Raw genomic sequence first — 26,759 nt, 5'->3', positions numbered from 1 at the left:
GCTGCGGTTGCGCCGCTCCACGGGGCAGCTCGGCCCGGCGGGGCGGCGCCGCTCCACGCAGCGTGAGGGCGCCGCCGGGCTGTCCCCGCGCCGTCAGCTGATGGGCGCCGGGCCGGGCCCGCGGCAACATGGCGGCCGAGATCCACTCGCGGCCGCAGAGCAGCCGGCCCGTCCTGCTCAGCAAGGTCGAGGGGCACCAGGACGTGGTGAGCGCCGCGCTCCTCATCCCCAAGGAGGACGGGGTCATCACGGCCAGCGAGGACAGGTGAGCGGAGGCCGCCGGCCGCGGCGCCTCACGGGGCGGCGCGTCCCCTCGGGGCCCGCTTCCCCAGGGGGGCTCGGCGGGGGGCTAGGCCGGGGCGGCGGGAGCGGGCGGGCAGGGCAGGCCCGGGCGGCCCCTCGGCGGAGGGTCGGGTCCCCTCCCTTCCCCTCCCTTCCCCTCCCTCGGCTCTCCGTGTGGGGCTGGGGCTCAGCCCCCCGCTCCCGGAGCCCCCGGAACCGGGCGGCGCGGTCCCAGCGGAAGGCGGGAGTTGGGGAAGCGTAGCGCCGGGGCGGGGTGCGGGGGGAAATCGGTTTTTACACTGTAACTTTGCCAGGAGGCGTGCGGCCATGACTCTTTGCCTGGAGCCATAAGGAAATAACCGAAGCTGGAGTCCCAGGGAGGAAAATAACATTAGCCGGCTTCCCGCTGGAGGAGGGAGGCAGCGGCTCAGCCCGCCCGGCTGCGGGTGGGAGCGGGGCGTGGGAGCGCGGAGCTGACAGCGTTCCCCTGCTGATGGGAAAAAGCTGTTGTACTTTATGCGTGCTTTCCAGCCTCTGCGAAGGAGATGGAAAAGCACAACTCGTCTGTGTGTGTAAAGGGGCTCTGCATTGGCCGTGGGCTGAACGAAAAATGGGGGAATATGTTTTCCCCTGCCTTTAGCTGGCTAAATCACTTGTAGGTACGTTACTGCTTCTCGTCTCTGTCAGGAGAGTTGGAGCTCCCCGAGCTGCTTCAGTCAAACCAAGCCCGTTCTGATGGCTCAGTCTGAAGGTCTCTGCTTCCTTCTGTCTGAAACAGTTCAGGGAGTGAGTTAGCAGATCTGAGGGGAGCAGTGGTGATGAGCTGCTGAGGACAGTGGTTTCTGGTTGGAAGGGAAGATGTTTTTGGAGTTTAATCCTCGTCCTCAGTACTGGCTCACATAATATGTGAAATATCTGTGACAAAACCTGATAATGTCATTAAGGCGTTATTCAGATGAAACAAAAGTGGAAATGAGGAAGCAGGTAGCACGGGGGGTTGTCGGCTAGGAGAGGAATACGGGTTGTGCAGTGTAGTGTCGAGAGCTGGAATTTCCCCTGTGCTATGTGGAAAGTGACATTTAAACGAGAAGAGTAGCATCGTTTGTAAGACTTCCTGCCCAGAAACTGCAGCAGTGTTTCAAAGCATGTTAAAGTATGAAAGTGCATTCTTTGAGATGTAGGGGAAGGAGCGGGGGATAATTTTACTGTTATAACATTTTAAAACTGAATTTGTACTAATTTTGCATGAATTCTCATTTGAAAAGCTTGACCTTGTGAGAAACAGTGGAGTACGATTACTAAAAGTCAGCAGAGCTATGATGTTACCTGAACTGATAAACTAGGTTTTCTGGCATTTATTTTGAAGTCAAAAAGAGCAAACTGACCAGCTAGTGACAGCACATGCTAACCTTATAAGCTTCCTGTTAGCCAGGGCATTCAGGAGTTGGGGGAGAGGGCAACAGATCAAGTGCAAAGGATGTAAACTCGTCCTTGCTTAAGTGAAGTTTACCAGATACTAGTTTTTCATTAGCTGGCATTAAAGCAACAAAATCTGTATAGGAAAAATTTTGCCTATGTAAAAGCAGTAGGATTTAAATCTTGACCCTTTAAAGCAGTAGTATGTACTGCTTCTTGTTGAACCACAGCAGTAATTGTACATAGCTTGCAGCAAGCAGTGACACTTGGATGTGTTATGTACGTTTTCTGGCTTTGATCGAAAGATTGACTTGGTTGGTCTCTTCCTTTCCTGTAGAAATGACTATCTGTAGTATGTGTTGGATAACAAGTTTTGGATGAGACTGAGAAGCTTCCTTTTTATTGCACTCTTAGATGCGGTTGTTCTGGTATCTTAGTATTGTGCAGGATGAAGTTGGCTTTTTGGGTGACAGTGTGGGCTGAATCTTAAATTGTGTTCAATTTGTTTTGATGCACTTCCTGAAGGAGAGAAGGGAAGATCAGCAATTTTTGAGTTCACATCTGAGTTAAACCTGAACGTAATTTCATGGTACAGGCTTGCAGAGGCTTGCCTGTAGCACACAAAGGCAGGCTTTAAACTTAAAGGTCTAATGCTGAAGGGTAGGAATCTGCATGCGTAGACTGTTTTGAGAAAAGCCAAGGATGCAGCTGCATCTTTATCTGGGCAAGTTTTGATGTCAGATACAGACCTGTGCAAGGAGAGTGGAGGCTGTTACCCACCTTTGGTGTGTGTAAATTTCTAAGAGAAGCTTTGGATTCAAAGCAAAATTTGTGTAGCCTGCCTTACTCTGGGAGTTTAATTAGATCTTTTAAACTTTCAGAAATTGTTGCACTGTATTACCTCTAATCTGGGATGCTTCCTACAGTACATCAAAGCCTACTCACTCGTGTATCTTTCACCTACAGTTTAATATGTTATCAAACTTACTGCTCTCCTGTTTGTTCACTAAAAACAGGGTGTAGGTGTTAATACTGCATAACTGATTATGCTGCTAGCAGCAAGCAAAGTACAGAGTCCAAGAAGCTAAAGAGCTGCTGTGTACACCAAAAGAGTAGGGCCAGAGTATTTTTTATTACATCTTAATACTGCTAAGGCTGTCAAGTATTTCATAATAACCAGTCAGAGGAATGTGTTTACAAGTTAAGTGAGGAAAATATTGGTGCACAAACATTCTCCAGGAATGTTGTAGCTTATCCTCTTGTGAGAGGAGTTGGAATTCTTTCTATTTTAAATTATATTTCAAGGAATGAGAAGTAATGTTTGGTTTCTTTTTTTTAGGGTACAAAAGATGCCAATGGTATATCCGTGCATACCAGTAAAAATCTAGTGGGTTTTCTTAAGTTTTGAAACCAAAAAAGCAAGAAAGAATACCTGCAGGAGTTAAATAGTTATTTTTCCCAAGCTGATTTTTCAGCAGGGTAATTGCCATCTGTGAAGCTTTCTCAAAACTTATCTAGAAAGGCTGATTAACTCTGTGTCCCTCTGAGCATCTTGCCTGACCCTGGCTCCAAGACAGTATTTGGAATTGTTGCAGTGTGTCCCTCAGCTTGGGCAGCCAGATCAGGTACCAGTTGTGAGTTAGATTTGTCTGCTCAAGGCTGGCTCGTGTTTTCTCAGAGCAGAGATAGGCCAGGGTGGGCTGCACAGATCTGTGGTACAGGCAAATCTCTGGACTTAGCCTTATTGTCCTTGTTCTCAGTAGACTAATAACTAAGGCAAGATGAGTGTTTCCCATCTGTAGCTGGGGTTCCTGAGGGATGATAAACTAGTGTACAAGACTCTAAATGCAAGATGAAGGTATTCTATTTACCACAGGCTAACAGGATCTCTAGGGTCACTAGCACATCTGAATGTGACCATCAGCAGCTACTACTGCATTGCAACTGCTGCTTAAGTTGAGGTGTTAGGGTTTTTTTCAGTTATGGAACTCAAATACTGGTCAAAACTAATGTTTTGGTGAGCAGAAATTTGATTAAAAGCATCAACTGCAATCTGTGTCCTTGAGCTTGCACTGCACTGTGATTAAACCAGATCCCTACTGCTGTTTTGGGAACACAGTCAGTAGCAGTCTAAATACTTCTGGTTTATTTTGGCTACCAGAAAAATGCCATCTTCTGATCTTGCTAGGAAAACAATTGTTAGTGATTGATTTCAGATAGGAAAGTTAGTGGTTTGAAGGTGTTGGCACGATGCAGTTCTTGGAACAGGACTAGTGTAGCTCCATAGTACTTGCTGCAGTGCTGGTATTGTAGCAAGTTTGGATTTGCCTGCTAATCTTTCATCACTTCTTTCTCCCTGACATACATGCATTTGGGTTTTAGAGGGCAGCTTATGTGGCATGAGCACAAATACTGTTGAAACACTGAAGGATCTTCTTTGCTCTCAAACCCCGTATTTTTTCTTCGGTACTGTTAGGTGCTTACTGTGTAAAAGAAACAGCAATTTGAGAACAATAAAAATCCTTGGAAACTGGTAAGGCCACACAGTATTGCTTAACCATGGCTTTCGTGTATGTGTTTCTTTATAGTATGTAAAAAAACCCAAATAAAACACCCTCTTTGAATTACTCTTCTATAAATGTGCGTGCTTTCCAGCTGAAGGCAACTTCTGGTTCAATACTCAAATGTGTTTGGAGGTCTTTTTCAGTCTTGTTTTACTTCTTCCTGCCACTTTCAAATATCTGAGTCTACAGTGATTTAAAAAGTGTGTATCTGTCTCTGGGTGCTCCTTAATGAGTTTCAGTATTTTTACATCCTTGCTGAGACTGCTGTCAGAACAAACCTGTGTCTTTCTAGGCCCTTAATAGGGAATGCTTAAGGAAAGTGGAGTGGTAGCCAGCTCTTCTCAGGTACTGAGCACAGGCTTCTTCATTAAATAAAGACCAGGTTTTGAGAAGAGTGCTAAGACTCAAGGGTTGATATGGTGGTTCTCGTAATAAAACAGTTTCATTTTAGGAGACAACTGTGGAAGCAGCATTACTGGAGGACTTCTCTAGTCCTTTAAGCTAGAACTGATATTTCACAAATTAATTTGTCTAGCAAACAGAGATGCACCACAACAGGTCTGTAGGAGAGGGAACTGAGAAGTGGGATTTTGGCACAGGTTATTTGCTGACTACTGTGAAACAATCTCTTCAGATTTTGCTCGGTCAGATCTTTGTATAATTAGATATACAGCTGTCTGACAGCTTATTTTTGCAAGCATGAGGCTAGTGAAGTCTAAATCTTAAACCAAAATAAGAAGCTTTCAGAAGTTAACTTTGCTAACTCTTGCAGCTATTTGCTTATATTCTCAACTTTAGTGAAGGATTGTATTGTTGATGATCAGTGCACAAATTATGCTTCCAGGAAATAATTTGCTTAGAAGCAGCAATTCCTTGCTGCTTTTACATTAATTCCTAGTTTAGTATAATCGATCAGAATACTGAAAGGAAACAAATCTACTTTGGGAAAATCAGCAAGGCATGATAGCACTACAATACCTCCTAGTCTTTTTATATCAAAAATAATTCCATTATTTTGGCTATCCATGAAAGACTTGAATTAGTGGTGGAAAGCTACCATTTGAGATGTTTAGAAGTTAGATATGATGGAGCTGTTTTAAAAAACGGATTAAAAAGCCGTTAAAAATATATAGGTGCTAACCTGTGCTACTACTGGCATTTGCATCAGAAGAATGACTTGGAAGCATTGTTTTCTTCATTTCCTCATGTTACCAAGAAATTACAGCTGCTTTTCTGAAGTGTTAACTTTCTGACTGTGGGGCAGGGTGTTGATTATTGTAAAGGGGAAGTGATAGCTTTTAAGAGACAGTCTTAATGCAAAATATTTAATGCCCTGGAATAATGTGCATTTGCCACTGAACTTGATTCAAAAGCTGAAAGTCATTGTTTTGAGGCAGTGTGTACTCAGTTGTACTGATTTCAAGTTTTAGAAAAGGAAAGTAGTACATTAAGGGTGAGCATTGTCTGCTTTATTTTTGGGTGATCTTTTAAAGAAAAGCGCTTCAATGTTATAAAATTGGAATGCTACCTTTGTCTTCAACCTGAAAAGTTCTAGTCTTGATGCAAGATACCAGTCCTCTCCTGTCCTCTTTTTGTTAAACTTTTACTGGCAGTACTGTATGATGTTTTGCAAATCTATCCCCTAGTTTTTTTTTTTCTAAAACCATCTAAATACCAGGACTTTTTTTAGTTAAAAGTAAATAGAACAGCTCGTCTTAATTAAGTCTCTTGACAGTGTGTCCTGGTACACATATTTACTGATCATTTCGGTTTCCATTTAGGAATGAGGAAGTTGGATTCAAACAGCAACAAGAAGGCGAACAATGGTTTGGAGAGGAAATTTCAAGTAGTCCTAAAATAACCTTAACACTGACTGCATGTCTGCTCTTAACTTCTTGATGTAGATTCCCTTCAAATGTGTCTGATGTGGGAATGTTTTTAATTGACAGTAACTTTCCACTCCTTGCTGATTCTCTTATGTCCCTACTCCCAACGATTTGGCGGTCATGAGAGTGGTATCATGCTAAATGTTCTCAAGACTGTTTTTCCTTTCCTTCCAAGGCCTGATTACTAAAAACTGTTTTATAAATAGCCTTAGCATTCTGTCCCAGTGTCTGGTCAACAACTTTCAATTCCCATTTGACTGGCTAATCAATCCTGTTCGCATTTAGGCCAGAGGAGCAGTGTGAAGTAGCAGTGCTGCTAATGTTTTTTATCCTTTGTGTTTGTACATGAGGGAGTAGAAGCATGGCTAAGAGGAAATAATACTGAACTAGATATGATGTCCCCTGTGGATCCATACATCAATATTTGGGGATGGAGATGTCAGTAATGTGTTTGGTCTGGAGGGTCAGGTGCTTGTTACTAATACTCAGTATCTGGCTTGCTGAAGATGAGTTGTACAGGGAAGCTGTAAAAATTCAAAACTTCAGACTTCCATAACAGAATGATTTACAGTTATTTTTTTTCAAACACATCGAACACTTAATCTGCTATAAAATAAATTGTGGTTTGCTCTGCCAAAGCTGGAAAGTTCCTGCAACTTGAATTTGACTTAAATCAGCCAGAGTCAAGGAGAAGGAATTAAAGGGATGTAGCAATTTCTGAGGGGAGCTGAAATAGTATTTCCATTTCATACTTACTAAAACTCAACGTATAAATAGTTTTGAAGAAAACATCAGAATCCAAGGGTGGCTATTCTTAGTATTCTTATTCTTGTTATGTCAGAGTACGATTATTTAGAGGTTGTTCCTCTATTATGTTTGAGTAGCACAGAAGCTGAGAGGATTGGAGCTGATATATAGTCAATGAGCTGGGTCAGATGCAAAGGATGATGCACTTACAACTGTCTTCTTCCTCTACTCCCATGACACAGAACAATACGAGTATGGCTGAAGAGAGACAGTGGACAATACTGGCCCAGCATCTATCACACCATGTCATGTAAGTACAATGTTGGAGAAGGTAAGTGATGGCCAAACATAGCATGGGTTTTGTACCTGTGCTGTTTTGCCAAGTGCTGGATTCACTCAGTGATTGTAAATTTGGGAACTTTGCAGCAACTCTAGCTCAGACTTTAATTTGAAACTAGCTGCATAGTGGATGAGATCTAAGGCAGTATTCTGTCAGAACCAGATCCTTCAACAGGTAAATCTCTATGCATCTGCAGCTGTAGATGTCTCAAATGCTGGCAAGTAACTTGTCTCCTAAGTGAGCTTTTCAAACCACTAGCTGAAAGTTCAGACATAAGAATATTCTTTGCTTTCCAAGGTGTGCGTATTTTTTTCTTTTTCTTTTTTCAGCATTTAGATAACTGTGAAAGCAATACTGAGTAGCAGCTTTAGTGTGGAGTAGATATTGAATGTCAGTGTGCTTTTTTGGGTTTGAAACCACTCAGCCTGGGTGCTTTGCTGTAACTTTTTTAATGTAGAGTTGCCACCTAAACACATCCCATATATAAAGAGGGAATACAATGACAAAACATTGTAGAAACAAAGGATAGTCTTCGGAATTACGATTTCTGTAGTAATTTGAATACAAATGTTAAATGAAGACCAAAGAATTGGACTCCTTTATGTTCTGTTTTTTTTCAACTGCAAGCTGAGTAGCCTACGATCTAGATTAGAAATGCCAACTGTAATCCTCTTTTTCCCAACAGTTGGTCTAAATTACAGAAGCTACTACATCTATCAATTTCATAAATACACTATTCAGATTGTACTCTAAAAAGGTTTATACAAAATGAAGTGTGCCTGTAGGTAATTCCAAGGGATGGACTTGTCCTTACGCAATATGACCACTGTAATATTCCACACTGTCCTGTCTGGCTTTAAATTTATAAAAACACCTTCAAGGCCACAATTTGAAGGTCTTGGAGAAGGTACTAGTTTAGAACACTATATCCTTCTCATCCTTGTAATCTGCAAGTTTAATGAGGACGTTCTTCACTGAAATTTTTTTGGAAAGTTTTCTTTAGGACACTGCTGTAACTTTGTTGTCATTGCTTTTCACATTTATTTTTAACCTAATTTCAAAAAGGGAAGTAGGTCTTCAGAGGTTTTCTGCTAAAAGAGATAGTATGTTACCTCAAAAATATGAGTCTTTTTAAAGTTGCATATGTTGAGACGTGGTTCTGTATGAAGTTGATGTGCAATTACATATTTGTCTAGCAGTTTATTCTCTCTAATGATACAGTCCTCAAATGTAAAGAATGGAATATTGTTCCTGGATACAACTCAGGGCTCCATTTAAGATAATTTTAGTGAGCTCAAGTTCTTAAGTCTAACCAGCTGCACATGCTGTTGCTGCTAGCTAGGCTTACAGCCTGGGTAAAATTCCTCTTACTGTGTTGCACCTTGTGGGAGGAAATCATGTTTGTATATGGTTCCTAGTGGTATATCTGAGTTATTGTAGTAATGTACCTTTCCTCAGCTTCACATTTGGGAATTTAACTGTCCTACCAAGGAACATTTTATGTGCAGGCTAATTTCTATCAAGCTACTTAAACAGCTTTTTGTCCTGAGTGAAAGAATTGGTTTTAATAAGTCATGTTTATCCTAATACTGCTATTTCAGTAATTGTAGCGTGCTTGCTTTTTTTTGACAGCACCATGTTCAGCCATGGCTTATCATCATGACAGCAGACGAATATTTGTGGGCCAGGATAATGGGGCTATCATGGTAAGTTGCTGGGATTTTTCTTCAGAATCTAGGTGATAATTGCACCTGTGAGCACTAGGTGTTGCTGGCAGCCGATAACCTGTTTTCTTTGCCTTCTTTTTGGAATGCAGCTACTGCTAAATGGGTGAACTTCTTGGCAGTTCACCTGAGATGTACATGGGAGGACTGCAAATAAACAAGGGTTCTTCTAGCTAAATGTGAGCCAGATAGCCTCAAGAAGTCATTGAGCCATTAGTGTAGCAGCTGACCCAGACAATTACACTTCTTCAGGGAATTATTTTGAGGAGTACCTGAAGCTGGGCAGAGTGCCACAGTGGTGCACTAACGGGTTGTGAACTGCAGCTAGCTTGCATCTGTCTAGAAGTATGGATCTGCCTGTATCTCACCATGCACAAGTCTGTGAATTTTCTTGCTGCAGATCTCTTTATGATATGGAAATTTCAACGCTAGCTCTAAAATTACAAGAGGCAGGGTTGATTTTCTTTTTTCTGGAAGTCTTCCTTCTGTATTTCTATACTCTTGCTGTAATTGCTCTCCCTCTCCTGGAGAGCAGATACATATGGCAGAACAAAAAGTGGGTCTGTGTTTTTCCCCCTCTTTCTTGGCAAAGGAGGGGTGACTTGTGACTCTCAGATGCTTTAATGGCTTCCTTTCTCTGTGAAAATAAGGTCAAAATAATAACTCTTCTGTAAGGAGCCAGGGTACTGCATGAATGTCATAGTGATTCTACTGATAACTACTGTGAATAGCCTACACAGAACTACATAGAGTAGTGATTCTAGTGATAACCACTTGAAATTGTAAGTTGAGACTTTTAAAATTTCAGTAAGCCTAATGGATCAAATAGAGAATACTTTCTCTTAAATTTGTCCATTATAAAGCCTCAGATACTTAAATCCTAAATATTACAAGATACAGTTTTGTTTGTTCCTGCTGGGGTCAAATTAGATCATACCTCTTCCTATAATCTCCTTTCAGCAATCTTGGTTCTGAAAGGATGCTTAGCGTTGAAAATGTAGCTCACTAACAACTTTAATTTACAATTGGTATGTTGGTATGCTATGCTCCAGCCTGAGAAACTGTGAGTTTTTAGTGAGATACACTGCTGCTATGCAAATTTTGGCCAGTGAGATTACTGCTTTTTTTTTTGGATATCAATATTGCATATGTCACTGTGGTATCTTTTCTAACAGTTCCACTTTACTTTTAGGAGTTTCATATTTCAGAGGACTTTAATAAGATGAACTTTGTGAAGACCTATCCAGGTAAACTGTTAACCAGTGTACACTAACATTTGTGTGAAGGGGAGGCATCTAAAATGCTTAGGAAACTGGACATCATCACAGATTAATCAAGTCCAAATATACTTTAAATCTGACTGACCTTCTAGTTGACACTTAGCTGGGGATAACTGTCATAAGATATTGTTATTGAGTAATCGTCAGTCAGCTGAGTCTGAATTGCAGTCATTAAGTTCAGCACATCATTGGTCTGCGAGTGTAATGAGCCAGAACTAGTGAGCTCAGATTTTGCTCTTCAAGTGGAGTAGTTATACTGCATGAATGTTAGGGTAAGAGCTTTCTAAAGGTGCATTTTGGTATTTGCAATTTCCATTCTTACTTTTTGTAATCACTGGGCTTAGTTACTTCTAACTGAAGGTAAGAGTCCTTGCCCTGTCTGTCATCTTAGCAGAGCAATAGGGATGTACTTTTCAGGTACATGGGGAATAGGAATTGTTCTAATATTTATGGAGATGCTAAATTCAACATTTGTCTGCACATCATTAAAAGAAATACAGAACTCAATTGGTTGAAATATTAATATGGAAGGCCTGAAGGAGACTCTTAGACTGCAGATGATGTAGCGAAACAAAGTGCAGTTTGTCTTATGACTCCCTGACACTGATAGAAGCAACATTCTTGTTTAGGAGAAAAAGACCTTGTTCTTAAAGCAACAAAACCTCCCTTTATCCAAGGGAAGATGACTTGACAACTCAGTCAAAGGAAGTATTTGCATCTTGGAGGACAGAGGGGGCTTCTTTCTAATGTTCATGTTATACCTTGCTTAGTGACAGTATTCTAAACAAAGCTGTGTGGGATTTGGTTGCTATCACAGGTAGCAGTTTGAATGCTGTGGACTAGATAGACTTTCAGGTGCTTAAAAGCATAAATATGAGCATAGGTCCCCTGGGGTCAGGAAAATAGGCACTTAAAGCAATTAAGGTTTTTAGAGGTGTTACATTACTCCCCAGAAGTCCTGGCCTAACTAGAGGAAACTAAGGGTTTGCCTGCTCCTTAACCAGAGCATCTTGAGTATCTGGGATGAACTCTCTTTTCTCTCAGTGGGAGAAAAACTTAAATTAGCTGACATATTTGGTTCACTTAAGCTATTCGGATGGCAAATACCAAACTGAACAATGCTAACCTTTTAATTCAACCTGGAGGCAAGTCCATGATAGTAAAAACATCTCCCTGGGGCATTGCTTGGATATCATTTTCAACCTGTGTGTGTCTGAATTAGAACATAAGGACACATCACTTAGATTTTTAGGAAAAATTACCCAGAATCTTTTTCTTCCCGTAGCTCATCAGAATCGAGTGTCTGCTATTACTTTCTGCTTGACATCAGAGTGGGTTATCAGCACTGGTCATGACAAGTGTATCAGCTGGATGTGTACCAGGAGCGGGAGTATGCTGGGGAGACATTATTTCACCTCTTGGGCTTCATGTCTACAGTATCCTTTGAAAAACGATTGCTACCCTGAAACTGGAAGAGTACTTTGTTCATTCAGCTTAGTTTGTTCCCCCTTTTCATGTAAAAAGCTAGTGTGAGTTGCCATGCAAGTCTGCAAACCCTTACACTGATTAGGTGTTTAATACCTTTATTTCTGTTAGCTGTTGTTAGGCAGTAGAGACCCTGAGTTACAGAAATTGTAGTATGTACTAGTTCCTGATTTTGAGATGTTTGTCTGTAGTATCTTGTGGAAGTGATCAGTAACTATCTATAGCCTGTCTTGTATAATTCCTAGACAAGTCACTTTGTTTCAATGGATGCCGGTGTGCATTTGAGTCCTTTTAGGGCATGAAACATCATGAAAGCCCTTTGGACTGCTTTAATTTTTCTACCTTTGCTCATGTTAATCTTTTCTATCTTTAAGCTATGGGGTACACTGAAACTTTATTGATTACTAGTAGTAATTTGTTTGTGTGCGATTTGCTTTTCTGCAAATGGCATTTAACTGTAGCATTTGTATCTTAAGAACTGCAGTTGTCTATTCAGCTGTAAGTACTTCAGGGCATTCTTTATCCTATGGAAAAGATTTACAAACCCAGTAGCTTAAAATGTAGTTCATATATCAAAACTTCTGAGCATGAGTTAAATACTTTAAATTTGAAAGCTATTTTTTAGTACTTCTTAATGGTGGCAGTTTACAATTACTGTCCAGCCACATCTAGATACTGGTTGGTGTATGAGGATTAATGGCAGTAATGTGGAAGTGGCATGATTCAAAAGGTGAAAGAGGTCAACTGCATCTCTTGAAAAAATAAAGACCTCTCTTGAATTGCTGTATATCTGTGCGGTGCTAAGAAACTAGGAGGAATGCTAACTGCTTGGTTGCCAGCAGCATGTCTAGCCTTTTGAGATCTCCCATCTATGCAGACCCTGCCTTACTGACTGAAGAGCTGACAGGTTTGTATTGTTGCTCTTTTTTGCTGTCCTTGTTTTAGAGTTCCAGGGGGGTTGTGTCCCTCAAAACATTTTATGTACAGCTCACCTCAGCTGAATACAGCACAGAACTGGGTTAATACTGGTTGGGGGGTGTGGTGTGTGTGTGTGTGTTAGGAGACTAGCTCGCAGAAGAGTCTGGTGCCTCTGAGCCTCACTGTTTGAAATCTGTGGGTTCTGTATCGAACACTTGCAAATAAGGGAACAGTTTAGTATGAAAATGGAGAAAAGAATATGACCTTTTCTACCAAGTTAATAAACCTCCACTGAAGACCATGGCATATGAAAATGCATTGTAACTGATCCTGCCTTTGGACTTGTGTATGGAAGAACTAGCTTTCTGGTCTGTGTACTAGGTGGTTGGTCTCCCTGTCAGGAGGTTCCTTAGGAGTTATTTGTTAATAATCATATGTATAAGCTTCTGAAAAACACAGCAGAGTGTCTGTTCTTTACTGGATTAGTGGGAATAATGGTAGCCTGAACTTCCAAGATGAAGAAAGGTTCACATGTTCAGGGACTTAGTGGATTTGTTGAAAGCTAATTTTTTATCTCAAGATTCTGAAGGCTTAAGAGATTTCAGAATGTCATCAGATGGCAAAACTTCTGCTTTTTCACTTGTGGTGGGTTTTTTGGTACACTGACTCGTTCAGTTAGTCTTTTCTGTTGTGTAGGATAGGCTTCTTTGCTAGCTGCTGCTTGTGTTTTTGTGTGGCTCCGGGAGGACAGGTGAATTTATACACAACTCCTGGATGATGTGGTGTCAGCTGTATGGGTTTTTCATAGCTCTTGCTTATATCCTGAATAGCAAGTCTTCTAAAGGTGGCAAATGATCTAGTTCCATCCAGTTTACTATGCTTTAGTTTCTGAAGACAGTAGTTACATAGTGACAAAACCTGATTATTGGAAAACTGTGATGATGTATAATAGATCCCATGTTAGGATGTGGTGTGGCTTTTATGTTGGTGTTAAATGACAGAACCCTTTCTGAAATACAGTTCAGTCTTCAATACTGTGGTCAAGGACCTGCTTCAGTACACTTCAAAATGCAGAGGACAGAATAAGAAATTAAATGGTCTCGCCTAACTGTGGGAGTATACTTCCACTGTAAGGTGAACTACCTGTAGAGGTTCAGCATCCTTGTAGCTTAGTTTCCCATCCTGGGGGCATCAACTCGTATAACATCCTAGAAAACTAAGAGTTTATAGGAGCAGATACTAGGTAAGACTGAATGCCACCTGTTGTCCAGTGAGGTGCTCCTTCTGGTAGCTCTGCACTGCAGCAAGTAGTCTGAGGAGTTCTGGTATCTCTTGAAGATCATTAGTGTGTTCTGCAAATATCTGCTAGAAATGGTCTAAATCTACTTGGCTTGCTTTAAACTAGGGGACAGATTATCTCATGGCTTCTCCAGTAGCTTTCTAAAACTTTTCTCACTTATTTCCCATACCATCTTACTTGCATATGTAGGGAAATATGAGAAGAAAGGGACAAAAAGGGTTGGAGTCTGTAATAGTTAAACCTCTTTAGAAGTAGTTATGTAAATATTTATCTGACATTAAAGTGTTCTTTTCCAGTTTGTTTAGACTCCATAGCTGACAGCTGTGCTATCTATCCAGAGCAAATGAGGCTTCTCCTTGACTGATGTTCAGATATGATCATGAAACTCAGCACGCATTTGTTGGTGATTATTCTGGGCAGATCACTCTCCTGAAGCTTGAGCAGAATACATGCTCAGTTATCACAACACTCAAAGGCCATGAAGGTAAAGTAACTTTTCCTCTTAATTCCACTTGATCCATATTATAATACCTCTTTGTAAATTGGGATGAGACATTCAGCTGTATATCTACCTCTTAAGGATAGATATTGGATAAACAACTAGTGCAGGGTAGTAGTTATCAAAAGCTGTTCAAAGCTGTACATATGGCTATCTCTTAAAGAACAGACACGTTCTCACTATGGGGAAATCTTAGCATTATCAATACTGACAGGTATTTTTATTACAGATGAAAAATTAAGGTAAACATATGCATTCGATTAAACACAAGTTAGCCACTAGATGGCCACCTTTAAAAACTTTAGTCTCCTTAACATTGAAAAGAAAGGATGTGGATGTTACTTTTTTTTCTGAAGACCTTGTAGTACTATAATACTACACAAAACAGCTTTAGCAATGTCCAGTCTAGATTCTAAAAAGCCACTTAATTCTTCCCAATGCAGATTTTGCTGTTCTGATCAGTCTTCATGAGACTCATTCAGTTTCCTATGTTTAGCTGAAACTAAGCTATGTGCAAGAAATCTAGAGAGCCTTTTAGAATCAAAACTGTCTAGTCAAAGACAGATGTCTTATCCTGTGTAGTATAGCAAGTCCTTATGTCAGATGAAGAACCAAATAGTATGTAACATGATATGGAGCCGCTGTCTGCTGTAATGAGTAAGGCAAGAATGCAAGCCACAGAAGACTGTGTAATTTAATAATATGCTGAGAGAAATAAACAAGACTTAATGCCTCTTCCCATGTGGTACTGGCAGCTTTCAAATCAGCTGACTAGTGTGCATTTGGGTAGGGGTGAATTACTGGGTCATGAGTCTCTGACCTGCTGGAACAGGCTGACTTGTTTAGTAGCTGTAAGCATAGAGTAGGCTTAGCTAAAGCTGGGTAGGCTCCTGACTTACAGATGACTAAAATTATAAAGCTGGTTCCGAATGTGGGAGGCAAGTTGAGATTTTCACATGATAAATGTCTCTTCAGATTTCAAGCAGAATTTGAGATTCAGTTAAGAGCCAAATAATTCTCCTGGCCATAGAGCCTCCTTTACCTCTGTATGCTTTAGCACTAGTCTGTGTTCAAATGCAACTTCTTGATACATATTATTGTTAGTCTGAGAGCAGTACATCTCAACGTGGCACTATGTATAGTGTGTATTCTATCGAGTTGCGGTAGTCTTCCAAGCACCAGCTTCAGCAGTGCTGAATATTCACAGGCATCTTTGGCTTGTATATAAGTTCCCAAGGGGACTGTGATTCTCAAAACAAGAATTGATCTAGTATAAAAAGTGATTAAATTTGAAGTGTAATAGTAGCTACTTCATCTTTTTTTTTTCCTTAAAACAAAAGAGATGATGTAACCTTTTTACCTCCACGGTATTTCTGTAATATTCTTAAGGCTCGGTAACTTTAAACTTGGATGACACCTAGTTCTTCTCTGAGTGCAGCTGTTTGCCAGACTTCAGAAGTCTGACTTCAACTTTGTTTCCTTCCTAGTTCTTGCCTTACTGTGACTTTGCAGTGTTTGCTTTGCAGTTTAAATGGTTTTAGAGCTTGTCCTTCAACAGTCATCTTCCAGAATTCTCCATATGTAACAGCCTACTCTGAGTAATGCTGTGATAATATATATTCAGACTGCCTTTTATGGTGCGGATGCTCACTGTTCTCTGAGACAAGTATTCTCAAATGGGTCAGTCTGATAACAGTGTAGCCATAAAGGAGGCAAGAAAAATCTCTTGTTCCAGAGAGCTGAAGAGGACTGAATTGTACTATAATTACCATTCATCTTGATTTCAGACTAACAAGGCTTTTGATGACAACTGAGCAATGGAAGGATGCTTTAAAGTGAGGGATGTGTCTGTAAGGGAATAGAATGTTCCTGCAACTTAAAAACTATAGGTGTCATGAGTGACAAAATTACTTTAGTCTGCTGTCTACACTGCCATGCATACTGCCAGATGACTCATTTCTTTCTATGTGTGACTAATGAGGTACACAGCCAGGTTGGGCCTTCTGAAATCTAGTTGTGCAATTTAGTATGTAGTGGCCAGATAATGCTAACAGCAGTGAAACTGTCACTTAGTTCCTTATTCAAACTATTTTAAGGTTGTAAATTGTTTTGTAAGGGAGTTGGTTTACTTGTGAACGCTGCATGTTGTCTTGCAAACACTGACCAACCACTTTATTGTAAATACTACTCTCTGCTTGACAAGTTCTAGTACTTTTCATCTTCCAAAGATCACATAGCAGCCTGCTGACTCTTAAAACCAACTACCTAAATACAAGGGGCAGAAGGCCAGTAACTTGAACTTTTTGGCTTATGCTTTGTATCTAACTTTCTTCTTAGGGATGTTTTGTTCTGTTGATTTTTTTTTTTTCTGATGTTTTGCTCTTTGCCTCTCTAGCAGGACCATATTTTGCTGTTGCATGCTGTCCTTTGCCTTAAGGGTTCAATGTCTGTTACTGTAGTAAGGGAGTACCTCAGGTTTCACTTTAATGACCCAGAAGAGCATCATTGTGTTAGGGAGTGGCTCCCTTAGATCTAACTGCTGAATGTTCTTTCCTAGGAAGTATTACTTCCCTGTGGTGGGATCCTGTTCAACGACTGCTCTTCTCAGGTGCCTCTGATCACAGCATTATCATGTGGGATATTGGTGGAAGGAAGGGGCGAACACTGCTGCTCCAGGGACATCAGTATGTAATGGTGTCTTATTTTTCCTACATGTTCTGTAATGAACACAAAGTCCTAGGAAAACTAAATAGCATGGCAAGATATTTGAATCTTTGAGTAATGTGGAAAACAACTTTTTGCAGAACTCTGAGAACTTTGAGGGAGAAGAAGGATAATCAGCACTAGGAAAGCATTACTGATAAAATTTTGTTGTATGTTTGATACTTCTAAACCTTGGGTAATAAGAACATAATATGAAAGTAGGTTATAGAAAGAGGTGGGTAAAAATCCTAAATCATCTTGCTTGGACTTTATGTAAAAGTTGCATGCTTCTGTATTGTAAATACTTCACTGAGTTAGTTGCCTGTGAGGGTGGGACTAGAAACCTAATGTATGTTTGTGTACCCATGTAGAATAAGCTTCAATATGTTCCTGTTCTCTGTCTCTTCCTATCAGTGAGGTGATAAACTAATTGGCTAAATTACAGGGCTGGTCCCTCAACTTCAGAAAAGCATGTCACATCTCCACTGTTCTGTGGATTAAGTAGCTGTCTGTATTTAATCAACTCTTTTTTTTTTTTTTTTTGAGAGACACAACACTAGCTGCCATTTTAAAATCTAGGGCCTTAATTCAGTCTGACAGGCAGTTCACCACTAAAGATATATTCTGTTTAGAAATGCAGTGGTAGTAGAGATCTTGTTTATGTTTAAAGATTTATTTGTATAGTGCATTCTCCTCTTGTCTAATTCCATAGATGACTCCATCCACCTTTGATCAAGACTGATAGCCTTAGCCCTATAACTGTTGTTAAATCTTGAGGATTTAGTTTTATGGCTAAAGAACTAATAATAGAGTACTGGTTACAAAAAAGTAACTGAAGTCAGTGACTGGAGGACTTTATACTGCTGTTACTGCTGCATCATGTGTCCTGGTGAAGACTTTTAACACTGTTAGTTTCTCTTCAAACATCACACTTAGCATCAAACTTCATACTGAATGGGAAAGTAAGTTCTTCTGAGAAGCAGAATGACTTTCTAAATTCAACTTAGATGTTGCAAAGCAGTCTAATACTGTTGTGATCTTTTGTTAGTTTCTTAGGGTAGACTTTTATTTTGCCATGACTTTGTTTAGGATTAAACTTATTGGTGAATGCATGCTTTGCTTTGCAGCTACAGACTTATTTGTTGTGATTTGTTAGCAAAAGTGGAAGCCCTGTCTGCTTCACAGCTGTATCTTGAAACAAATATTTCTCTTTATATTTCCAGTTGTCTCTGTTTTGATAACTGGCTCTACTTGCCAACACAGAAGAGTATTTGCACGCACACTCTGAGCCAGTTGACACTCAGCGAACTGTTAATGCTTACAGCTAGTAAATGTTAACAAGGAACTGTACTTCTGGTATTCTGGTCAAGCCTATAAAAACACATCCTGATGCTAGGGTAGTGCTTAGGTGACAGCATCTGTTCAGTTGTCTTCATAGCTCTGCTTAGAGTTAGCAAAGTGTTTGGAAATCAGTTATGGCTTCCTAGGTAGCTTTATAATGATAAATCGGGGTTTGCTGGGAAACAGCTTTGTTTAAACACGTATGGGTAAATAGTGTCTGGGTTTTTTTTGCAGTGACAAGGTGCAGGCTATCTGTTACATCCAGCTGACACGGCAGCTGGTATCTTGTTCAGCTGATGGGGGAATTGCTGTTTGGAACATGGATATCAGCCGTGAAGAGGTAAGATCATGTCCTAAGTCAAAGACTTGGTTTTGGGGTTTTTTTGAGGCTGCTGTGGCTTGGCTTAGTCAGTTCTGCAGGCTGGTTTCCTCATGTTGCCTGAAACTTTAAGGCTGAGTGATATTACTAAAATATTGTTCTGTTCTAGTGGCTGTCCATACTGCATTGTAGTAGATGGATTCCCAGGACAGAAGTGCAGGACAGGCTTGCGATTGCTTAGAGTCTTCTCTCAATGGGACAACATGTTCACTGAAATGGCTACAGCCCTTGCTGCTGGAACACTCTAAAGCAGGCAGGCTTTTGCAGCAAAGACACCAGTGGACTGTGCTTCACCAGTCTTGAAATAAGTTATTAACTCATGTCAAAGCACGTGAAGAAGTGAGCTGCTGTTTTTGAGATGCAGTTCAGAATATAGAGATTCAGTCCCCAAGCAACGTTTTTTTATAAAGACCTCAGCAGACAGCAGCTGAGCCAGCCATGCATTTTCTTTCTGCATCAGTTCATATCCATCATAGGAACTGAAAAGATGTATATTACTACTGTCTTTGATTAAACCATAATTATAGGAGGTAGTTTTGGTTGCCCCATAAAGGCTTAGCCTTCCTTGCCCTGTTGTTTTTCTTTAAAGGCAAGTGTCAAGCAAGAACTGTTTTCTTGACATGCATTGAACTGTCACCTTAAACACACTAAATGCTGTATGTGATGCTCCTAAGATTTTTCAGCAGGATGCTCTCTCTTCAAAACTTCTGTAATATTACGAAACTTTATAGTTGCAAGGAACTGACTTCTAATACAACTGGGAAAACAAGATGTGGCTGTTTCTTTTCTGGATCTACGCGCAAAAATTAAGGGATTTTCTAAATAATAGCTTTAATACAACTGAAATAATACGGTTAACTTAGAAGAGCTGTAATATTTTAGAACTTTTTGGAAAAAAATAATCGAGCCCAGTCCAGAAGCAAAGAAACCGAATGTTTGAAGAATGATGAATATACTGTCTGAATTATTAAATGGCAAAGTCATGTTATAGGGTATCTTCAAATACACACTAATGCACATAAGACTAGAAGACAGACTTTTGATTAGAGGTAATGGTAACTCCACTGACAGCTGTACTATTGATGTTGGGCACTTCTAACTGTCTGTGGGTAACAGTGTTGGTAGTGTTGGCAGGTTTTTAACTCCTATTTAATGCCTGAAATTAAGATGAAAAGAACAGGAAGATATCCTGTTTTTCATTGTGTTCTCAAAAATGCAATTAGGTGAAAACTGCTATTGTAAGTAACCCAAAGAAAACATGTCACTTGGTGAAGAGGCAACTCATTTGCTCTACTCTCTTCCTCCATGCCCCATGCGGGACTTGTTGGCAGTAACAATATTTTGCACTAGCATGGGGGAAGGAAGGGGGTGCAATAAAGTTGAAGATATAGGAACTGGACATTTGGTATTGATAAATATTCATGGTGAGATGGTGGTGTAACTGACAGTACTATCATTTTAGTACTATCAACAAAGAATATAATTGAATTAAGGAGAAAAGCTTCCTTTTTTCCAGCTTTCATCCTGTCACATTTCAGGGAGACTTCCCCATCAGGTGTATAAAGTTGTATAGAATATACATGTTCTAATTCAAGCCTACATACTAAAAATATTGTGCCTCTGTTTCTGTCCCTTACAAGGATGCTCAGAGTATCTGAGAGTGTTGAAATGTATAAAAGCTCTATTTTAATTTGTCCTAGTCCATTTATGGCAGAACAAATATGTGGGTGGGAGAAAGGATGCCTAATGAAGATGCAGGCAGAATGGAAAATGCAGATGAGTTCTTAATTATTTCAAACCGCAGTCCTGGGAAGCAGAAAAGATACTTCCAGAATTTACTTCTGGATGCCCCCTCTTAGAGGGAATAACTGCCCCATAGCTTTTACAGCTTGGATTGCACTAGCCCTTAAAAATCATTTAGGCAACCAGAGCAGTGAATACCTGCAGCAAGTTTAATAACTTAGATGTTTGAATTCATTTTCTTATTAAGGCAATAATATAACATACTGCTGTGGGCTTTAAAAGCGTAGGAGGTGTGTAGGTGACAAATAACTGTAATCTTGGGTTTAGGGTTTTTTGTTCTGAACTTCCTATGTACTATACCCTAGGCAATCTACTGTTGTAATATCCAGAGATGAAACAGGGCATCTTTCCAAGTAAAACTTTGGGTTCTTAAAACAAACTTGTGGTATGAGGAAAAATAATTCTGATTGCTTGCATCTCTTGCTCTTCTGTAGGCTCCTCAATGGCTAGAAAGTGATTCCTGTCAGAAGTGTGAACAACCTTTCTTCTGGAATATAAAGCAAATGTGGGACACAAAGACGTTAGGGTTGAGACAGGTGAGACCACTGGTTTGAGTGCTTAGCTGTACTCCAGCACTTAAGCAAAATGCAAACAGAAAACCACTAAAGCTGTTAGACCTTTTAAACTGTTGGTATTTTTGCTGGTTTGAAGTGAGGTTTTATTGAGAAGTCACAGCTTCTAGGCAGTGCTAAGAAATTTCCATATTCTGTGGAAAGTGCTGGGGCAAAGCAGGTTGTGCTGGGAGTGCTCTGTTGGATTTCTTTGAATTTTTCTATGCACTGGAGCTGTAGATGGCTAATCCTCAGGTATTGTGTTAAGTGGCACACAGTGCCCCATAACTGAGCAGATTGCAGCCTGACATGTTGTAGGGTGCTTGGTTCAGTGAAGTGGTGACAGCCCTGCTCTTACTGGGCTAGAATGTGAAAGCTTTCCAGATAGCTTTCTTTTTGGAGGGGCTGGACAGGCACCAAGACTTGTCTGCTTCTGACTTTCTTAGACTGTTATTTCCTTGGTTGCTTGCTTATCCTTTTTTTTCCCCTGCTCCTAGAAGGAGCTTGCAAAGGGAGAAGAGGATGGGTAGGGAGAATATGGAGGCCCCTTAATGGCCAAGAGTACTGTTCGGACCTCAAAAGTCCTTGTTCTTTGGTTGAAGTAGCAGAAGACTTCCTAACAGATTGCAAAACAGAAGCTTTGGTGTTGTGGTTCAGTAAGCACTTGGTAAGGTGGTCATGTGGCACAATATTGTGATTTTGTTTGTTTTCTTCTTCCTCCATGAAGCATCATTGCAGAAAATGTGGGCAAGCGGTGTGTGGCAAGTGCAGTACCAAGCGGTCAAGTTACCCAATCATGGGATTTGAGTTCCAGGTCCGTGTCTGTGATTCCTGTTTTGAGTCAATCAAGGATGAAGAGTGAGTATTAAGGAGTGAAAAATTAAAGTAATACTCCAGAGGTGCAGAAACACTTGTGCTTGCTCCACATCCATACACAATGCTACAAAAACATGCCAAGCTGACACTCTGCTGATAGGCCACCTTTTGCTTGGGCACTCAAAGCACTTGCAATAGTAATGATCCCTCAGTTGGCTTTGTAAGCTGATTTGGATCAGATGTGGTATTGCAATCTTTTTATCCACTTTATTTCTTCTTTTCCATGAGCCCAGATCTAGAGTTGAAATATATTTGTCTCAAGATTTCTATTTAGGTAAAGGGTATTGATTGCACCTAAAATTGCTAAATGGGTGCCTGACAACGCGTCACAGCTGCCAGGTTGTATATGCATTAGTTCATGTACACTTACTGAAAACTATTTCTGTGGGAGTATTCTTCACAGTTCAACCTTATTTTGCTTGTGCAAGCAAATTGGGTTAAACATCATTTGCTGTCTTGTTAAGCTCTTCTTAGCACTGAAGGAACCCTCTCTTTATCTTGATATGAACAGCACTTTGCTGTTCACTGTCCTGTCACCTCCTTGGACACCTGGAGTGCCAGAGGACCACAGTAATGAGATGCCAATTTTGGGGGTGTTTGTGCTTTTTTTTTTGTGGTGGTGGGGTTGTTTGTTTGTGTTTTTTTGAAAAAGGAAGGTGCTGTGCCCTAGTTGACTCATTATAGCCGGGAGGAAAAAATGTAGCTGAGCTTGACTTCTAACCGAGAGTAGAATTATTTACTAATGCAGTGTCTCTGTTCTAGTATTATTAACAGTCAGGCTGCGGAAGGCCAGGAAATGTCACACCTGTATAACTACACAGGCAATGCCTTAGCATGACTTGAGAATTGAATTCTGTCCCCTTTAATATGGCACTTTAGTTCTCAGGACTGATTTAGTAGTGCTCGAGCAACTTAATTTTCTTGTAAGTTTGTTTTGCACTGCTGTAGTAGTGCCATCAAGTTTCATCTGATGGCTGGCTTTCATTTGAATTGTTCTTGTGCAGCCGTACTTCCTTGGCAACCTTTCATGAAGGAAAACACAACATTTCACACATGTCCATGGACATCTCCAGAGGGCTAATGGTGACTTGTGGGAGTGACCGGATTGTGAAGGTATTCATGTACCTCTTTCCTGCATTAGAGATATTTAATGGAGACCTAATGTTTGTATTTTTTTTTTTTTTCTTTCTGACAACTGTTGCTACAAAGCTAACTGCTGTGGGCAGCAAGAATTGTATTTGTCGCAGACTGTTCTTCCTGCACCTGAACAAGGAGATGGCCTGTGACTCCACTGTGTGGAGTCAGAACTGGTTACTGTTGGTGTCCTCTGGACAAACAAAGTAGGCCTCACCAGTAGGGGAATCTGCCAGCAGCCTTAAAGATATGGATGTGATGTAAAAAGTGCTGGCTTCCTTTACTCTGAGCTCCCTGGCTTCTTGGAGCATTGCCCCTAAAAGCCCTGGTTAGGGAGTCAGTGATGTGGAAGTCAGACTGATGTAGAATCTTGCTGTGCTTAAGCTGTACATCCACCATGCATGTCAGAACTGAGACTGTTCCGGTCCATCCCTGTAAGCATGTTTATAACAAATTGCATAGCACTTTTTAAAATGGACTTACAGAGAACTGCTAGAAGACTCTCTTGAGCCCTTAGTTTGGCTTTCGGTTTGTAAGGCTGGTTTAACTCTTTATGACATTTTCTTCAAGTATAGTTTAAACAGGATTTGTTACCTTGTGTCCAGGGAGGTCTTTGTTTGCTTCTATGCCTCTTAGAGAACTGTTTCTTAGGTCTTTATTATAATGCTGTTAATTCTCCACAATATTTTCTTCCAGATCTGGGACATGACGCCAGTAGTTGGTTGCAGCCTTGCAACTGGCTTCTCTTCACGCTGATCTCATACCTGACAGGTTTATGCACCTTATGTACAGCAATATGCACCGAATGAATGGAATCCTTCTTAAGAATACTACCGCAAACACTGGTTCCTTGATTCTTCTCCTGCTGCTGTTCCAGGATGGACAGTCACCTTTGTAGAGCACGGCTTTTCTGTTGGGCTCACCAGGAATCTCCTCGGTGCGGAAGTGCAGTTTCACAGCTCTTGGACTAACGTAAAATGGCTTACCTGCAATATGACACCTTGATGAAAGGACCTGTTGTTTCTCGGTTTACATATGTAGTGTTAACAATGTGCTATCTCTGCTGATATATCTTGTACAGATACCTTGTAGCTAAAACATTATTGGAGTAAAACGAGTGTAGTAAATTCAACTTGTGCAAATAGTAAAATAACTTATTCTCTCTTCCAAAAAGCAGTTCTGTAGAAATACTTTTGAGCAGTCACTGTCTAAACTGCCTCCAAAAGGTATGTTGGTTATTCCTATGGAAGGAGGAGATACTTCAAAGTGGCAGGTAGCTTCTTTCAGATGAGATAGTAATAGAACCTTTTATCACACAAGATTTCCTTTATTGGCTTTCTTGTAGTGTTTGTCTTCAAGTTCAGTTAACAGTGGAATAACTTGTGTGGGACAACTGTTGTGTTTAGGTAGCTGGTGAGTCTTCAAACAATTCTAGGTTCTTTAGTGTTTTAGCACAGCTAATAAACTTCTGTAGTTCTTATGAAAATGTGCAGCCCAGCTACTCTACTTTAAAGACAGGCCATAGGTATGAGCCATATACTTTGACAACTCTGTAATGCTGTTGGAATGGGAAGCTAAGCAAATCTGCCTTGTTAAATGTAATGGCTAAGAAAAAATGGCCAGCTAAATTTTAGAGACTTTTTCCTGTGGAAAGGCTGATGTTTCTTTAATGGTAGGGAATCTGTCTCTGCTGAAGTGAGCAATAATTACTGAGGTACAGAACAGCTGCTTTTTTCCCTGCACCTAGGTCCGTTAATTCTGAAAATCTATATTGATCCTTTCCTGTTACAAAGCTGAGAACTATGAAGAAGAGCTGGGAGGCTTTTACAACTGTGCAGTTGGCATGTACAGGAAATAACTAGTGAGATATTGTTAATAAATTGGTCTGTCAGTTGTGTGAATTTCCTACATTTGAACACTGTAAAGGAGAACTTACTTCGAAACTTCAAAAGTAGGTGATATGTCACAGAGTTTAAGCTTGGAGCTAAGATTTTTCTGAAAACAGAAGCATGTGTGGTGAGGGCAAAAAAATGTGGCTAGGTCAGCTGGCCTGGTGGTGTTGCACAACTGTCAAAGGTTCTTTCTGGCAGAGGACTTAAGGGTTGGCCTGTCTTTATTTACAGCAACAATCAAGTGGTGCTATGAGTGTTAGTGAATTCAAGTCCTAGGTATGTTAACTTGACACTAATAATCTGCACTGGACCATGCTGTAGGCTGAAATAGATGAAGATCATGGTATCATTAATATGTCATGATTCACTTGCATTTTAAGCCAAAAAGCTGATAGTCTCCAAAGGACATTAGAATCCAGAATATGTTAGTTACTGTAATTTTGGATCTGGCTTTGTCTACCTTTCCATGGGCCTTTTCTGGAAGTTTTGCAAAGTGTCTTTCAAGTTGCTAGGCTTATTGGGCCACTGAAGAATAAACAAAGCCTTCTTTTGTGGGAATCCCAAAACTTGTCTTGCCTTCAGTTTGGGATTTAGCACTTGTTGCACTGGTTGCATTCATCCCTTGCTACATGCCGTATAGCTTACGTTTTTGTGAAGGCTTATTTATAAGCTATTGAGAGAATATCAGCTTGTACTAGAAAAAAGTTGCAGCTTTCTTCTCTGAAGGCCTTCACCCTTGTGAATTAGGAAGGAAACCGAGTTGTTGGAGGGGTGAGTAAGCCCTGATAATGCTCTGCGTTTACTTTCAGACTTCTTCCAGAGCCAGATAGGAAGAGAATGGAAACTTTCTCCTTTGTGCATGTAAGGCAGAACATGAGTTTCACTGCCAGAACTGTTCAAGATCCAACTGTGGTAGGGTCATGAGTTAAGATGGGAGATTGATGTAGATGTAGGATGAATAGCATATTTTTCAAACCAGACGTTCTGAAACTTACACCAATGATACTGATATGTAACTCTTTTGCAGCTAGCACTCCTGAGCTTCACTTTTTTTTAGTTCTGATTAGTCAGTGTGCCCCCTGCTCAGCATGCAGCTCCCCCCTTCCCTGTGACTATTTCCTCTGCTTCTTTACATTATGGTTTTGCCACTATATAATATATTCTCTACTACATATTGTTAAACCTAAGGAATCTATTTTCTATAATTGATATACTTAAAGATAGTGTCAGTTCAGATATAACAAGATAATTATGGCTGCTAAATCATTAGTCATTTAAATATACTCTTGGTGTTGAATGAGTAATGCTTACAAACCACTAAAGAGATAGTGCTTTGTTCATAAACAACTGTTTTGAAGGCACATACTCTCTCATGAAAATGAACATACTTCAACTATGTCAGCTCCAGTGTGCAGTTACTGAGAAGGCTTGATTTGAAGCATTACTAATCTTGCTTGTATAACCTCCTTCATTGGGGCAGGGAAGGGGAGAAAAGGGTACTAATATGTGCTAATTCTTTACTAGTTCTATTTCTGTACCCTGCATAGTTAAGAGATGGTAGATAAATCTGTCCCTTGCTCCTTCTTGTCTGTTTTTTAAACTTTGATTACATGTACAATAAAATATTTCTTGATATTCA

General features: G+C 40.4%; 1 protein-coding gene across 1 annotated transcript; it reads left to right on the top strand.

Annotated features, from left to right (window-relative positions):
- WDFY1 (WD repeat and FYVE domain containing 1) lies at nt 1–26,759 on the top strand. The gene is made up of 12 exons (XM_074912259.1): nt 1–265; nt 7,138–7,205; nt 8,868–8,941; nt 10,152–10,206; nt 11,525–11,675; nt 14,314–14,426; nt 16,999–17,125; nt 18,720–18,825; nt 21,102–21,203; nt 21,946–22,076; nt 23,099–23,207; nt 23,925–26,759. The coding sequence occupies exons 1-12, from the start codon at nt 129–131 to the stop codon at nt 23,982–23,984; spliced, it is 1,233 nt and encodes a 410-aa protein (XP_074768360.1). The 5' UTR covers nt 1–128; the 3' UTR covers nt 23,985–26,759.

The sequence above is a fragment of the Athene noctua genome, chromosome 8 (genome assembly GCF_965140245.1).
Source record: "Athene noctua chromosome 8, bAthNoc1.hap1.1, whole genome shotgun sequence".
NCBI classification, from domain to species: Eukaryota; Metazoa; Chordata; class Aves; order Strigiformes; family Strigidae; genus Athene; species Athene noctua.
The sequence above is the reverse complement of the archived record's forward strand: the minus strand, read 5'-3'. Positions and strand labels throughout refer to the sequence as shown.

What these genes read in the sequence shown, in the direction of transcription:
- WDFY1 (XM_074912259.1), top strand. Translation starts at nt 129, where the DNA reads ATGGCGGCCGAGATCCACTCGCGGCCGCAGAGCAGCCGGCCCGTCCTG. An exon ending in CATCTATCACACCATGTCAT is followed by an intron (nt 7,206 to 8,867) that starts GTAAGTACAATG and finishes TTTTTTTGACAG; the next exon opens with CACCATGTTCAGCCATGGCT. An exon ending in TCTTGGGCTTCATGTCTACA is followed by an intron (nt 11,676 to 14,313) that starts GTATCCTTTGAA and finishes ACTGATGTTCAG; the next exon opens with ATATGATCATGAAACTCAGC.